At 41.0% G+C, this 16,504-nt stretch overlaps 1 protein-coding gene, 1 non-coding gene and 1 pseudogene across 2 annotated transcripts; all 3 read left to right on the top strand.

Moving 5' to 3' along the window:
• The first annotated feature begins 2,671 nt into the window (after positions 1-2,671).
• TRNAS-GGA (transfer RNA serine (anticodon GGA)) lies at positions 2,672-2,743 on the top strand. Its single transcript has one exon. It is a non-coding gene; the product is annotated as a tRNA-Ser (tRNA).
• Positions 2,744-6,018: 3,275 nt separating this feature from the next.
• On the top strand, positions 6,019-7,682 carry LOC101122662 (cytochrome b5 reductase 4). Its single transcript, XM_027962553.3, has one exon. The coding sequence runs from the start codon at positions 6,116-6,118 to the stop codon at positions 7,676-7,678; it is 1,563 nt and encodes a 520-aa protein (XP_027818354.1). The 5' UTR covers positions 6,019-6,115; the 3' UTR covers positions 7,679-7,682.
• Positions 7,683-14,691: 7,009 nt separating this feature from the next.
• On the top strand, positions 14,692-15,942 carry LOC114111018 (DNA methyltransferase 1-associated protein 1-like; annotated as a pseudogene).
• The last annotated feature ends 562 nt before the right edge of the window (positions 15,943-16,504 follow it).

Genomic DNA, 16,504 nt, shown 5'->3' with positions numbered 1-16,504 from the left:
TGCCCTGACAGAGTTTGTGGGGTGAGGGGTTTGGGAATCATAGGTAAGAACTCCACAGGCTGGTCATTCTTATGGGAAGCTCCACAGTCTTTAAGAGTAAGCGCTTCTGCTGGGGGGAAGTTTGTTTCTTGAATGCTGAAATGTTTGTTTTGGACACTTCCAGTCAACTTTATATTTGCTTTCTTGGGGAAAGGATTTGTTGACTGCTTACTCCATCGTGTCACAAATCAGAGCTCACTGATGATATTTTAAGTCACAAAATATTTCATGCTTTTAAAAACTAAGTAGAATGTGCGTGTATACTGTATAATAGATTAATCAAATATTCGATTATCATTCAAAGGTGAGAAATATGGATTAAAAAAATATGGGAGATGTTAGCATACTGCTAGCATTTAAAGCCACGAAACTAAGTAGGATCACATAGGAAGTGATTTACATTGAAAAATTATCCTAGAACTAAGACCTGGGACATTTAAATATTCAGTGGCTGATTAGTTGATGTGGAAACAGTAAAGGAGGCAGAGAAAGTGATTACTGAGATACGGAAAGAAACAGGAGCAATGCCATATAAACCAAGTGGGAAAAAGAGTTTTGTTTTTCAGCTGGATTTATTCAACTGGGTTAGATCTTGCTGTAGCCAAATAAAATGAAGACTGAGATTAATACAGCTGCTTTGGTTACATAATGGTCACTGAAGATCTTGTTCAATGTTGTTTCAATGGGATGGGATCAACAGAAGTTTTATTGGAGTGAATTCTGTAAATATGAAAGGAGAACAATTAATTCCAGGTCATAATTTTGAAGAGATTTTTTTTCTATAAAACAAGAAAAAATGACAGGGGTATAGCAGGAGCAGTCAGTGGAGTCAACGGAAATACTATTTAATGCAAAAATGGGAGAGAATAAAGCAAGATTACAGGTATGATCTAGCAGAGAGAGGGTAATTGTTACAGAGAAGGTGGGAGCTGATTGTCTATCTTTATAGAAGACTGTTAGAAGAATTAGCTCTGAATAATGAGGAAGAGGCTGAGGAAGTTTGCAGAAGGAACACAGAAATATAGGGGAAATTGGAGGAGTTGGCTTTGACTAGGAATTCATTCACAGTAACAGAAAAGAAGGCAAAGCAATGGGCACAGGCTCGGTGGAGATAAGATGTCAGAGTGAGGCCTCCTGGAAATGGAAAGTGTCTTCTAGCCTCAATAGGTAGTAAGGCCATCGTTTGAGAATGAGGATAGCAGATGAGGTGTTTTATGTCTGAGGAAGAGAGAGGAAGTCGAGGTAGAGTGGAATATTTGATTCCCTCAAATAGACAAACTTGTGTTCCTAAAACAACCACATCATTTTTGTTCATCTGATACAGAAAGAACAGATTTCAATGAATCATTGGCTTTGAACTCAGTAATTATAATTTTTAGATAAATTTAATCGTTTAGATCCACTAGGCTTTGTAATAGCCCATTTTGCATCATCGCCACGCACTCAGCATTAGAGCAGGGAATAATTACTGTTTCTGCATCCTGCTTTGCACCGTTTCTGGGTTTCACAGAGGGTTGCAAAAACCAGTAGGAGTTGTTCTCAGCATCATAATGTTATGTTTCATAGGTACAGACATTTTCTGAAATGAAGCTTGGTAATTCCAGGTTAACCAAGACTCTGAGGTTAAAAGTAGTGCCACTATGTTATTAATGCACCATTTTGCTCATTACTATTTATAACCCATCCATTTTCATTTGCAAGTCAAAATCAAATAACAAAAAAACAATATCGATGAACAATATATTCATCTAAAGGAAACATCTGTAATAGGTTATTCTAAGCAATCAAATGAGTAAACTTCTGCAAGTGGCTTGCTCTTGTTATTTATTTGCTATATCATGTCTCTTTGTGACCCCATGGGTTGTAGCCCACCAGGCTCCTCTGTCCATGGGATTCTCCAGGCAAGAATACTGGAGTGGCTTACCATGCTGTCCTCCAGGGGATCTTCCTGGACAAGAGATCAAACCCATTTCTCTTGCATTTGCAGGCGGACTCTTTACCACTGCAAGTGGCTACTTCTGTGAAATATCTATTTTCTATACTAACCAAATAATTTCCATAGTTAATCCTAATTTTAACTTTCCACTTTGACTATTCAATACCACACAGACTAATAAACACGCAACGTCCATTGCACTATTTCCTCACTATTTGTTGTTGCCTCTGCTTGAACTAATGAGCAATACGCTACTGAGCAGATAAATTGTGAATTTCATAAAAGTGAAATGATAAATTTATCAAATAGAAGCTGACTGCTGCCTACTATATAAAATCACCTCTGTTAGATAATATATCACCAAAAAATTTAGCGGGTTAAAAACAACCATTTATTTCATAGGTCTGAGAGTTGGAATTTGGGGTTGAGGTCACTGAGTCTGGGTACTTCTGATCTCTGTTGGGCTCATTCACATGTCTGCAGGAAGCTGCCAGCTTGTTTCTCTTCCTCCTGGTTTTGATTCATCACTGGGCCAGCACTGGTCACATGACAGTGGAGGGTTCAAGACCAAGAAGACAAAAGTGCATATCCCTGGGGCTAAGCTCATGACTGGCAGCAGCAGTTCGAAATATTCTAGTGATTGAAGCAAGTCACAAGGCCAGCAGACATTTAATAAACCCTAACCCTTGGTGGGCTTCCCTGGTGGCTCAGAGGTTAAAGCATCTGCCTGGAATGCGGGAGACCCAGGTTCAATCCCTGGGTTGGGAAGATCCCCTGGAGAAGGAAATAGCAACCCACTCCAGTACTCTTGCCTGGAGAATCCCATGGAAGGAGGAGCCTGGTAGGCTACAGTCCATGGGGTTGCAAAGAGTTGGACACGACTGAGCGACTTCAGTCAGTAACCCTTGGTGTGAGGACCTGAAAAATTGCATTGCACAGGAGTCTGTATTCAGACAGGTGACTCATTTTGGTTATTTTTGCAAAAAATTTACTAAGTGAAAAATTAATCTAGGTTGCCATGCCCTCCTCCAGGGGATCTTCCCAACCCAGGGATCAAACCTGTGTCCCTCATGTCTCCAGCATTGGCCCTTGGATTCCTTACCCCTAGCACCCTCTGGGAAGCCGAATCCAATGGACAGTTAAATGGGCATGAGTAAAAATACTGGAGAAAAAGAGAGGGAAATCTGAAATTTTTTTAAAAAAATTAATTTAAAAAAATCAGGTTATGTGATTTACTGAAAAAAATGCCTACATGATCAGGAATCAGCTTTGGCTGTATTATGCAGTGGCAGAAAGGGAAATACACACCATGAAGAATAGTGGGGGTTGTTCCAATAGAGCATGTTAGAAAAATATATAATAGAATTTGGGTTTGTGTTAGGTGATTTGGGTGACAGTCTAAAAAAGGGAAGCCTAGCTCTGAATTGGATGCTGTCAGGGAACTGGGTGTCTTAATAAATAATCCTTATCTGGAAGAAAGGATGACTCCAGTAAGCCAGAGTGTAGAGTTCTAGCTGGTAAAGACGTGGCAGTGACTCATGTTAGCCAGGATGGAAGGATGTTTGTTGTTTTGGTGGTTTGCACAGAATCTCAGTTTGTACTTTGACAAATGTATTATAGTACCCTTAATAGACTTGATTTATTCGAAGTTTATATTAGGCTTCAGGTCATAGTAACATTGCTACGTTTCCAAGGAAATAGTTTCTTCTAATTCCCCTTCAAATTATTTGCTGTTTAACTTGTACAGTTATGGGGCTTCCCTGGTGGCTCAGATGGTAAAGAATCTGCCTGCAACATGGGAGATCTGGGTTTGATTCCTGGGTTGGGAAGAACCCTCGGAGGAGGGCATGGCAACTCACTTTAGTATTCTTGCCAGGAGAATTTCCATGGACAGAGGAGCCTGGCATGCTATATCTGTTTCATCCACTGCCTCTCAATCCACTTTGGTTAAAACATTTAGCAATGTCCTTAAAATTAAGATTTCCACTGTTTAGAAGAATCTATTGTACTAAATTAGGATCACCTTAGGTGTGGTTTTATATCATGGCCTGAAAATACACTTTTAAGTATTTTATCATGAAAAAGAGAATGATTAGCCTAAATCTCAATAAGAAATGAAATTCATGTACAATAAGTCATATATAGAGCTTCAAGAGGGATCATTTAAATTTTCTTTGAAGCAGTTTGTCAGTGGAATAAACAACTTTATTCACAAGTTTATTTTTCCTCAAAATTTTATCAAATGTTTAAAGTTTTAGTCACATTGATCATTTGGAAATAGAAGAAAACAAGGCTAAAAATAACCCTGTAGGTGGCAGTCAAACTCTAAATATGAATTTAGATTTTTCCCTTGTTACAGCTGATTGCTATCCTTGGGAAGCACTTTTTAAAAAGCCAATACACTTTATAATATTCTATTTACCACCATTTTGCAATATGTTTGAATTATTGGTTCAGCAGTAAATAATCCCCCTGCAATGTAGAAGACGCAGGTTTGAACCCTGGGTCGGGAATTCTGCTAGAGAAGGCAATGGCAACTCACTCCAGTGTTATTACCTGGGAAATCCTATTTCCAGAGGACACAGGAGCCTGGCGGACTATAGTCCAGTTCAGTACAGTCGCTCAGTCATATCCGACTCTTTGCGACCCCATGGACTGCAGCATGCCAGGCTTCCCTGTCCATCACCAACTCCCGGAGCTCGCTCAAACTCACGTCCATTGAGTCGGTGATGCCATTTGCCATCTCATCCTCTGTCGTCCCCCTCTCCTCCTGCCTTCAATCTTGCCAGCATCAGGGTTATTTTTCAAATGAGTCAGCTCTTTGCATTAGGTGACCATAGTGTTGGAGTTTCAGCTTCAGCATCAGTCCTTCCAAAGAATATTCAGGCCTGATTTCCTTTAGGATGGACTGGATGGATCTCCTTGCAGTCCAAGTGACTCTCAAGAGTCTTCTCCAACACCACAGTTCAAAAGCATCAGTTTTTCAGTGGTCAGCTTTCTTTATAGTCCAACTCTCACATCCATACATGACTACTGGGAAAACCATAGTTTTGACTAGACGGACCTTTGTTGGCAAAGTAATATCTCTGGTTTTTAATATGCAGTCTAGGTTGATTATAACTTTTCTTCCAAGGCAAGTATCTTTAAATTTCCTGGCTGCAGTCACTATCTGTAGTGATTTTGGAGCCCAAGAAAATAAAGTCTCTGTTTCCATTATTTCTCTATTTGCCATGAAGTGATGGGGCCAGATGCTATGATTTTAGTTTTCTGAATGTTGAGTTTTAAGCCAACTTTCTCACTTTCCTCTTTCACTTTCAAGAGGCTCTTTAGTTTTTCTTCACTTTCTGCCATAAGGGTGGTATTATCTGCATATCTGAGGTTATTGATATTTCTCCCGGCAATCTTGATTCCAGCTTGTGCTTCCTCCAGCCCAGCATTTCTTGTGATGTACTCTGCATATAAGTTAAAGAAGCAGGGTGACAATATACAGCCTTGACATACTCCTTTTCCTCTTTGGAACCAGTCTGTTGTTCCATGTCCAGTTCTAACTGTTGCTTCCTGACCTGCATACAGATTTCTCAAGAGACAGGTCAGGTGGTCTGGTATTCCCATCTCTTTCAGAATTTTCCAGTTTATTGTGATCCACACAATCAAAAGCTTTGATGTAGTCAATAAAGCAGAAATAGATATTTTTCTGGAACTCTCTTGCTTTTTGAAGATCCAGCGGATGTTGGCAGTTTGATCTCTGATTCCTCTGCCTTTTTGAAAACTGGCTTGAACATCTGGAATTTCACGGTTCACAAAACCTGTTAACCAGAAACAAATAGACTGCCAGACATTTCTCCAGCAAAGATGGGTTCATTCAGGATTTGCAGAGAATTATAATTTGAGTTCCTCAACCCTGCAAATTCCCACAAGGCAAAGGGAGGAGAATGTTTTTATAGAGAAGAAAAGGAAGTTGGGGGGTCGGGGGAGCTACCGTGAACAGAGTACATGGCTTTTCATTGGCTGAATCGTTGCCAAGAATGGAAAGGAAAGGAACCGGGCCTGTGCCCGGCCTCGGAGCCGGTGCGGGAGGTGTTACTCCACTGGCGTTGAGCTGAGCTGTCGAGTTGGGCAGCGGACCCCGAGGGGTCCAGGATGCTGAATGTCCCTTCCCAGTCCTTCCCGGGCCCCAGCTCGCAGCAGCGCGTTGCCTCTGGGGGGCGTAGCAAGGTCCCTCTGAAACAGGGCAGAAGTCTCATGGATTGGATTCGACTGACCAAAAGTGGAAAGGACCTAACGGGATTAAAAGGCAGGTTAATTGAAGTAACTGAGGAAGAACTTAAAAAACACAACAAAAAAGATGACTGCTGGATATGCATAAGAGGCTTTGTTTATAATGTCAGCCCATATATGGAGTATCATCCTGGCGGAGAAGATGAACTTATGAGAGCAGCAGGATCAGATGGTACTGACCTTTTTGATCAGGTTCATTGTTGGGTCAACTATGAATCCATGCTGAAAGAATGCCTGGTGGGCAGGATGGCCATGAAACCTGCTCTTCCTAAAGACTATCATGAGGAAAAGAAAGTCTTAAATGGCATGCTTCCTCAGAGCCAAGTGACAGATACACTTGCCAAAGAAAGTCCTAGTTCTCCAAGCTATGACTGGTTCCAAACAGACTCTTTAGTCACCGTCGTCATATATACTAAACAGAAGGCTATCAATTTAGATTCAGTAATAGTTGATCATCGGGATGATTCCTTTAGAGCCGAGACAGTTATCAAGGATTATTCATACCTTGTTCATGTTGCCCTAAGTCATGAGATTCAGGAAGATTTTTCTGTGCTAGTTGTTGAGAATGTGGGAAAAATAGAGATTGTCCTGAAGAAAAAAGAGAATACTTCTTGGAAACGCCTTGGTCATCCCCAGGAGAATCATAATTCAATTATTCCAAAGAAAGATACAGGTTTGTTCTACAGAAAATGCCAGTTAGTTTCCAAGGAAGATGTGACTCGTGATACGAAGCTTTTCTGCTTAATGCTGCCACCGAGCACACATCTTCAGGTGCCAGTAAGGCAACACGTTTACCTCAAGCTACCTATTACAGGTACTGAAAGTGTGAAGCCATATACACCTGTATCTGATTCCTTATTCTCAGAGTTCAAGGAACCAGTTCTTCCCAACAATATATACATCTACTTTTTGATCAAAATCTACCCTGCTGGATTCTTCACACCAGAGCTTGATCATCTTCAGATTGGAGATTATGTTTCTGTAAGCAATCCTGAGCGCAATTTTATAATATCCCAGCTCCAAGAATTGGAAGATCTCTTTTTATTGGCAGCAGGAACAGGCTTCACACCAGTGGTTAAAGTACTGAATTATGCTTTGACTAATATACCCAGTCTCAGGAAAGTGAAGCTGATGTTCTTCAATAAAACAGAGGATGACATAATTTGGAGAAGCCAGTTGGAGAAATTAGCATGTAAGGATAAAAGATTTGAGGTTGAATTTGTCCTCTCAGCACCTACTTCTGAATGGAGTGGCAAACAGGGATACATTTCACTAGCTTTGCTATCTGAATTTTTGAAAAGAAGTTCAGACACATCCAAAGTCCTCATCTGCCTCTGTGGACCAACGCCATTTACAGAACAAGGAATGAAGATGCTGCATGATCTGAACTTTTCCAAAGATGAGATCCATAGTTCTACAGCATAACGAAGAGCTGTCCTTCAACTGTTTAAATTTGTGATTACTTAAGGTTTTAAGAGAACATTTTTGAATATACTGAAGGGTTAACTAGAATCCAAGTTTCAGTTTCTTAAACAAAAACAAATGTTTCTTCACTATAGATACCTTGTGGACTTTATTTTGTACCTTAACTTATTTTACTACTGATATTTGTCCTGAAAAGTCAATCATGGCAACAAGTACAGATAGGATTCTTTGTTATGAATCACAAAGTTTGTTACCATGTAAACTGTATCACTGTTCTACAATAAGCTGTCTTGTTTTATGACATGATAAAGCAAATGATCATTTTGATCACATTTCTATGCTGTACAATGTCTGATTAGCAATACAGATTAAATTCTACATTGCACTGTTAACTCAGGAAATGATTATTTATGTCCTTGTTCTTATTATGAAAACATGGAATGTTATAACTTATTAAGTGATCCAAACATTTTGTGTCTATGGCCTTGATACCGAGTAGAATAAAAATATACTTAAGTACTTTAAAAAAAAAAAAAAAAAAGAAAGGAAAGGAACCTTTCTTTTCCTTATTGGGCTCTGCTGTTGTCACAGCATGTGCGAGCTCCCCCTTCTGGTCTCTTTCAAGATTTATGTTTGTTAATTTTTCACAAATGCTTTATAAAATTGAAGGCAGCTTTGGACTTCCCTGGTGGCTCAGATGGTAAAGCGTCTGCCTACAATGCAGGAGACCTGGGTTCAATCTCTGGTTGGGAAGATTTCCTGGAGAAGGAAATGGCAACCCACTCTAGTATTCTTGCCTGGAAAATCCCATGGGTAGAGGAGCCTGGTAGGCTATAGTCCATGGGGTCGCAGAGTCAGACACGACTGAGCGACTTCACTTCACTTCACTTTCCTTTATTTAAGTTGAATAATCTTCATAGATTTATCCATGTTAGTAGGTATGCCTTTAAGATGTTTAAATTGTTAAATCTTCCAATTCTTCACTGGCCTCTTCAATATTAGCTGTCAGCGATAAATATTTATCATTTGCCTGTTTAAAAAACTTATTAAAAATGAATCCAGCTTTTTTAGTGGATATTTTCTTGTAATAACAATGCATATCAAATATAAAATGTGATATTTTTACATTTATCAATTAGTCTTTTCCCAAAGTCAAGTGAAAGTGAAAGTGTTAACACTTCGCAACCCCATGGATAGGAGAAGGCAATGGCACCCCACTCCAGTACTGTTGCCTGGAAAATCCCATGGATGGAGGAGCCTGGTAGGCTGCAGTCCGTGGGGTCGCTAAGAGTTGGACACGACTGAGCGACTTCCCTTTCACTTTTCACTTTCATGCATTGGAGAAGGAAATGGCAACCCACTCCAGTGTTCTTGCCTGGAGAATCCCAGGGATGGGGGAGCCTGGTGGGCTTCGTCTATGGGGTCGCACAGAGTCGGACATGACTGAAGCGACTTAGCAGCAGCAGCAGCAGCAGCAGCAGCAGCAGCAGCAGCAGCAGCAGCAGCAGCAGCAACCGCATGGATTATAGCCTTCCAGGCTCCAGGCTCCTGTGTTCACGGGATTTTCTAGGCAAGTATACTGGAGTGGGTGGGTAGCATTCCCTTCTCCAGGAGATCTTCCTGACCCAGGGATCAAATCTGGGTCTCCTGCATTGCAGGCAAGTTCTTTACCAATTGAGCTATCAGGGAGGATCCAAAGTAATATCTTTTCTAAAGTATAAATCATCATAAAAATTGAAAAGGTGGCACTTCACTTTTTTCTTTCAGTATACTGGGATAGATCTACAAAGTAATACATATTTAAATTTAGTTTCATTTTAAGTGTACTTTTAAACTTTTGTGTTCTCCCTTTAAAGTTTTTTTTTTAATAGTTATTACTTTTTCTAAAACTATATTTCAGAAGACTCTCAAATAATGTATCTGGAGCTAGACCTTTCTAGGCTACAATTTGTTTATCTGAAAAACCAGGAAGCCAGATTAGATAAGACCTTAGATTTCTTCCAGCTTTAGGTTAGAAAGCATCAAAAGAGAAGGAAACTCATTTTATTTTTTCTGATATACTAAATTTAGGTTATTCTTTCTTGTCTTTCTAGATTATACCACATTTACTTCTTTGTCTTTTTCATTTTCTTTTGTGGTCTTCCTCACCAATGTTTTCTAACGTAGAGGCATTCCCATTTATATAGCAGCTTCTCCTCTAGGTTCATTGTAACCTTGCTATCTAGTTAAGAGGAAGATGGCTTTGGATATGGCCCCAGGGCAATGGTGAGAGAAAAATCAGAGGGTCTCACTTAAAAGAATTGGGATGTTACATTTTATTTCTGGGAGGCAGTGATTTTGCCAGAGGGAAAGAGTCATTCTACTTTAGCAGGTTTTATTTTATTTTATTATTTTACTATTTTTACTTTTGCATCTTTACCCTTGGACTCAGGTGCTTGAACCTACAAGTCTGCTAAATCCTTCCATGACTTTTTATCACATTATATACAACAGTCTTTCAAATGTAAGGTCAGAGTGTAAGTCTCTTTTGATATCATGGTTGTAAAATGAGAAGTGGTGCTTATTTCAGATAAGACCTCTTTTACCATCCATGAAAGTGTTATTCATGCATAATACCTGAATTTTACAGATCAGTAAAAAAAAAAAAAAAAAAAAGAATAAAACTGAAAAGATGGAGTAATAATATTTGTAACTACAGAAATCACAAATGCATGGCTGGATGATACAGCCACAGGTCATTTATTTCACTCCCTTCATCGTCAGAGAAATCTGCTGTTAAATTAGCCAGATAAATGGGTCTAAAATCTTTTTATGCTGCATCAAGGCCTAATGCTTCTTTTTCAACATCGTTAAGTCATCAATTTAGGCTTTTAATTATGTTTCAGTCATTGGACCTCACATATTGTTCAGTTGCTAAGTCATGTCTGACTTGTTGTGACCCCATTGACTGCAGCAAGCCAGGCTCCTTTGTCCTCCACTATCTATTGGAGTTTGCTCACATTCATGTCTACCATCTGCAGTGATTTTGGAGCCCAGGAAAAGAAAATTTGTCATTGTTTCCATTGTTTCCCCTTCTATTTGCCATGAAGTGATAGAACTGGATACCATGATCTTAGTTATTTGAAAGCTGAGTTTTTAAGCCAGCTTTTTCTCTTCCTCTTTCACCTTCATCAAGTGGCTCTTTAGTTCCTCCCTGCTTTCTGCCATTACATTGGTATAATCTGCATATCTGAGGTTGATGATATTTCTCTTGGCAATCTTGATTCTAGCTGTGATTCATCCAGCCTGGCATTTCATATGATGTTCTCCACATAGAAGTTAAATAAGCAGGGTGATGATATACAGCCTTCAAGTGCTCCTTTCCCAGTTTGGAACCAGTCTGCTGTTCCATGTCCCGTTCTAACTGCTGCCTCTTGACCTGCATACAGTTTTTTCAGGAGACAGGAAGGTGGTCTGGTATTCCCATATCTTTAAGAATTTTCCAGTTTGTTGTGATCCTCACAGTCAAAGGCTTTAGCATAGTCAATGAAGGAGAAGTAGATATTTTTCTGGAATTCCCTTGCTTTCTCCATGATCCAATGATTGTTGGCAATTTGATCTCTGGTTCCTCTGCCTTTTCTAAATCCAGCTTGTACATCTGGAAGTTCTTAGTTCACATACTGCTGAAGTCTAGCTTGAAGGATTTTGAGTATAACCTTGCTAGTATGTGTGTGTGTGTGTGCGAAGCTACTTTAGTCATGTCTGACTCTTTGTGACACAGTGGGCTGTAGCCTGCTAGGCACCTCTGTCCATAAGATTTTCCAGGAAAGAATCCTGAATTGGATTGCCATGCCCTTTTCCAGAGGATCTTCCCAAGTCAGGGATCGAACCTGAGTTTCTTATGTCTCTTGCATTGGCAGTAGGGTTCTTCACTACTAGGGCCACCTGGAAAGCCTCGTTAGTATGTGTAATGAGTGCAATTGCATGGCAGATTGAACATTCTTTGGCACTGCCCTTCTTTGAGATGGGAATGAAAATGGACCTTTTCTAGTCCTATGTCCACTGCTGAGTTTTCTAAATTTGCTGACATATTGAGTGCAGCACTTAACAGTATCATCTTTTATAATTTTAAATAGCTCTTCTGGAATATACTTTCCACATATAGGACTTTAAAAAAAAAGACTAGAAAATAGTAATTGAGCAGAACTCCTTAACACGTTCAAATTGTAATTTCCTTAATGCTTTGAGGGCAATCAAAGGAGACAGTTGCACATTTTCTTTTGAATCTTCATCTCTCAAGTTAGTCCTACTTAATTAAGATCTAGTTATGAATTCCCAGCTAAGTCACTCAAAGTTCAAGGTTTATACAAAAAATGATTTCATCCCTGAATTTTGGAGAAATATGACAGTGGTAAAGTGATTATTTTCTCTTCTCTTAAAGGACTACAAAATAATTTGTATAAAGCAGTATAATTGTATATAATTGTACTGTTTGGTCAAGAATATATAGAAATGTTATTTGCCAACATCACAAAGGAGGTAGGTGGGAACAAAGCTGTATTGGGCTAAGGAAATGATACCAGTTGGTCATTCAAAGCTACAGGGACAAGTGTAGAGAACCAGAAAAAGTACATGAGAAGATATAAATATGTATATGATAAGTGTTATAAATGTATACCTGCTCTCATTTCTTTTCTCAGCTCCTTTAAAAAAATACAATTAAGTAATAATTGGAACAATTTATTGTTGGATTGGTATGATATATAGATGCAGAGCAAATAAGAATAATACCACAAAAACTCAAGCTCTTCAGAATTAATGTTTCTATATCTCAATGGAATTATTCCAATATAAATCTAGAGTATATTGTAATAAAATATATACAAAAATCCCCAGAGCAACAATTAAGAAAATCCTTTTTTTAAAAAAGTAAAAATATATTAAAGAAATTACAATGTTACATTTAAAAGTTTACTTAGTGCAAAAATACTTAATGTAAAGGAGGAACAGAGGAATAAAAAGATATTAGGCAGAAAACAAAAGCTTTGTGCCAGATATAATCTAACTATCAATAAAAAATTAAATGTAGATGAAGGAAACAATCCAATCAATCATTTTATATATCTATATCTATCTATCTATCCATCTATATACATACTTAGTTAGATATCAAACTGTACCAAACCAATACAATGACCTATACAGGATAATAAGGGGCTTCCCTGGTGGTGCTAGTGGTAAGAACCCACCTGCCAATGCAGGTGACTAAGAGACATGGGTTTGATCCCTGGGTTGGGAAGATCCCCTGGAGAAGGGCATGGCAACCCACTCCAGACTTCTTGTCTGGAGAACCCCAAGGACAGAGAAGCATGGTGGGCTACAGTCCATAGGGTCACAAAGAGTTGGACACCTGAAGCAACTTAGCATGCATGCACAGGATAATCAGTTCAGTTCAGTCACTCAGTCGTGTCCGACCCTTTGCAACCCCATGGACTGCAGCACATCAGGTTTCCCTGTCCATCACTAACTACCGGAGCTTACTCAAACTCATGTCCATCGAATCAGTGATGCCATCCAACCATCTCATCTGCTGTTGTCCCTTTCTCCTCCTGCCTTCAATGTTTCTCAGCATCAGGGTCTTTTCTAGTGAGTCAGTTCTTTGCATCAGGTGGCCAAAGGATTGGAGTTTCAGCTTCAGCATCAGTCCTTCCAATGAATATTCAGGACTGATTTCCCCATCAAACAGTGTCCTGGTATCTCAGAAAAAGAGCTTGCAGTCATTCTTTTACCTTTTTAATGTTTTTCTTAATGCTCTTATACCTACTGTTACTTATTGATTAGCAGCTTCATCTAAGAAATGAAACGGCCAGAAGCAAATATTTCTTGATATTAATCCAACGCCTGACACAGACCCCAAAATGTTTATGTATAGGTGAGAGATGGACATGCAGAGTTTTGAAGTGGATGCTGGTCTTCCTTTATGGCTAAAGGATTACAGTTGGAGTTGTCTGGAAGGACAATGAGTCTGTTTTCAAAGTATAGCCTCAGTCCCTAAACCGTCCTCCTTTGTCCTGCTTTGTACTATTGGAGCTGGATCTTGTCATCACTTAACATGGGATAATGTTTAGCATTATGGTAGAAAGCTCTAGAAGGGTCCCACAGGAGAAAAGACACTCTTCTTCCTGAACCCAGTGGTTTTCCCCTTTTGCTCCAGGGATATGGAGCTGAACTACCCTTCTCTTGAGGGGGTCACTCAAAAGTGCGCCCCTTGTGGGTGGCTTCTTAGAAAGTTTTATCAGAACTCCGGATGCAGCTTTCTAGTGAAATTAGTTCTCACCTCAGAGGGGGCTTCCCAGCAAGTTTCAGCGACCTGCTCCTCATTGTCTTCAGCTGGCGGCTTCCTAGTTATGCTCTGAATTCCCTAGTGCAGCTAGTTTCTGGCTGGCCGGGCCTGGTACTCAACACTTCAGGGAAATTCTCTCCCTGCAGTGGGAGGCAGCTGCACCTTCTCCAGCTGATTCTGAGCTTCAGTCTGGGAGACTTTCTCCTAAGATGCTCTTCCTTGAAAACTCTGTTTTAGTCCTAGCAGGAGTGGCTGCCACTTACACCTGCTTTTTCTGTATTCTTTAGATTCTCTCTATCATTGTTATTAGTAAATTCCCTCTAATGAATGGATAATTCTTCATATTCAAATTTCCCAATTCAAACGACTGGTTTGGTTACTGCCTGCGAGCCGACATTGGCTGATACAGACACCATACAAGCACCGGGAAAAAGCCGGAAGATGGGCACGGCCTCTGCGACCACAACATCCTGAAAGAATCCATCCTTAGCCACTTGGTCCTGAGCTTGAAAGGAGGTGTCTAAGCGCTTCCTTTTAAGTTCTCATTAGATTTTATTTCAATAAGGTTGTTGCATCCCTTTCTCCTCCTCCCCACAAAAAAAAAAAAAAAAAAAAAAAGTCCATGGTTTTATGGCTATAGAGGAGCCACCTAGCTGCAGCTTGGAAATCCAGGCGTTTATCTCTCGGCACCATGGCTGTGGGTGCAAATGTATAGGACATTCTAGAACTTGGGGATGAGAGAGGCACGGGGCTTCCGGGACCATCAGCAAGAAGTAGATTATCAAGCCAGACAAGAAAAAGCCCAAGAAGTCCTACGAAGCCCTGGCCTTCCAGAAGTGTGCGGACGTGAACCGGGAAGTCTACCTGCTGCTCTGCTCTCACAAGAAGGATGTAGATCCACTGCTATCCAGTGACACGGGCAAGGCCACCACACCGTGAGGGCCAAGTTCCCCAAGAAGACGTGGCTCTGGTAGTGGATGCCATCCACCAACCAAGCCTGCAAGGATGGAGCCCATTCTTCCACTGGCGACAGGCAGCTGAGGAGGGCAAGGCTGTCCCCTTGCCCACGTTCCATAAGACTGGCGGTGCCCGTGCATTCAGAGCAGGAGTACCAGCTGTAGCTTCACCACGACGCTCAAACAGAGGCAGAAACTGACCACTTTTTGACCTCAGCGGCTGCTTCGGTCTCCCTTTTGTCGTTCGCCATGCCTGGGATGATCGCCAGCAGTTGACAGAGCCACCTGCAGAGGACTTGGAGCGATATTACCACGTCTGAGCCAAGATGGACAATGTCCAGGCTGAGGTCTGGACAACACACAGACCTCGGGGTACCAGTGTTCGATGCTTGGCACTGGCGACGGCGGAAAGAACAACTGAAGCAGCGCTGTAAGTTGTCAGTAAGCACGCGATGGCGGATGAGTACCCACTATATAAGCTGCTCCAGCTCTAGTCCCGGCAGAAGAAGCATAGTCGGGAGTGCGGGAGGTTTTGATGGCCGCCGACCGGGCTGCCCAGCAACGTCCTCCTGACGCAGTCGCCTCACAAAAAAGGGGCCGAGAAGCCGGTTGTTCTGAGACTATGGGCATGACTACTAGCAGATGGAGCTGCTAGAGTCCATGAAACAGACTATCAGGGCCTGGAACCAGTGCTGGGTGTGGAGCTGAGCCTGCAGGAGCGGTTGGTGCGCAGGCTCAGCGAGGCGCGGCCCGAGCTGGTGCAGGTGGACCAGCTCGAGCAGGATGGCGCCGCCCGTGAGGACGAGCCCCGGGCGCTGGCCCCGGCTGGGTGCTGCGAGGCTGCCACCCCAGCGTCGGTGCGGGCCCTGGCGGAGCCTGAACCTGGCCTGGGGCCTGATCCTAGCAAGGGCACCATCGTCTGCTATCATCGCACCCATGCGTCCACGAGGAAGCGATGGGAATCATCTCCAGCTCCTCTTCTGTGAAGAAAACCGAGAAACCGTGAGAGGCCGCAAGAGGTGAGGCATGCGGCTGCGTAGAGCTGGTGAGTCGGAAAAAAACAACCAAAATCCTTTTTACCTAAATGAGGATGAAGGGGGTAACTTTCCACATCAAAGTATGAAATGCTTCTTCATGTCTATTTAAATCACCTTTGTTTACATAAATATTTGCTTCTTTCAGTGTGTAGTTTGTAGCATACTTTGTCAATGCAATCTTGGTTTTAAAGTTGTTTTACCCCCGAAGATAAAGAGTATCCTAAAGATTCACAATGAATTTCGCATGTTATTGTGTAACAGCGTTTATTACATTTCCTACTGAAGAATTTTATTCCCAGAGGAGAGAGAGCTAAAACTCTGGGGCAGAGTCGAAGGGAATATTTTTAAGTTTGAAGGTAAGGCTATAATACTTAATACCTTAGTTTCATGTTCTGTTCCATAATAAGAGTCCATTCTGTTTTAATGTGTAAAAATTATGCTTTGAATTACCCTTAAATTGCTTAATATTTTCCTAAAAATTCCTGACGTAATATTTAAACCCTAGGAAAAT

Source organism: Ovis aries, chromosome 26 (assembly GCF_016772045.2).
Source record: "Ovis aries strain OAR_USU_Benz2616 breed Rambouillet chromosome 26, ARS-UI_Ramb_v3.0, whole genome shotgun sequence".
In the NCBI taxonomy this organism is placed as follows: domain Eukaryota; kingdom Metazoa; phylum Chordata; class Mammalia; order Artiodactyla; family Bovidae; genus Ovis; species Ovis aries.
Note: the sequence above shows the minus strand (reverse complement) of the source record. Positions and strands in the feature narration are given on the sequence as shown.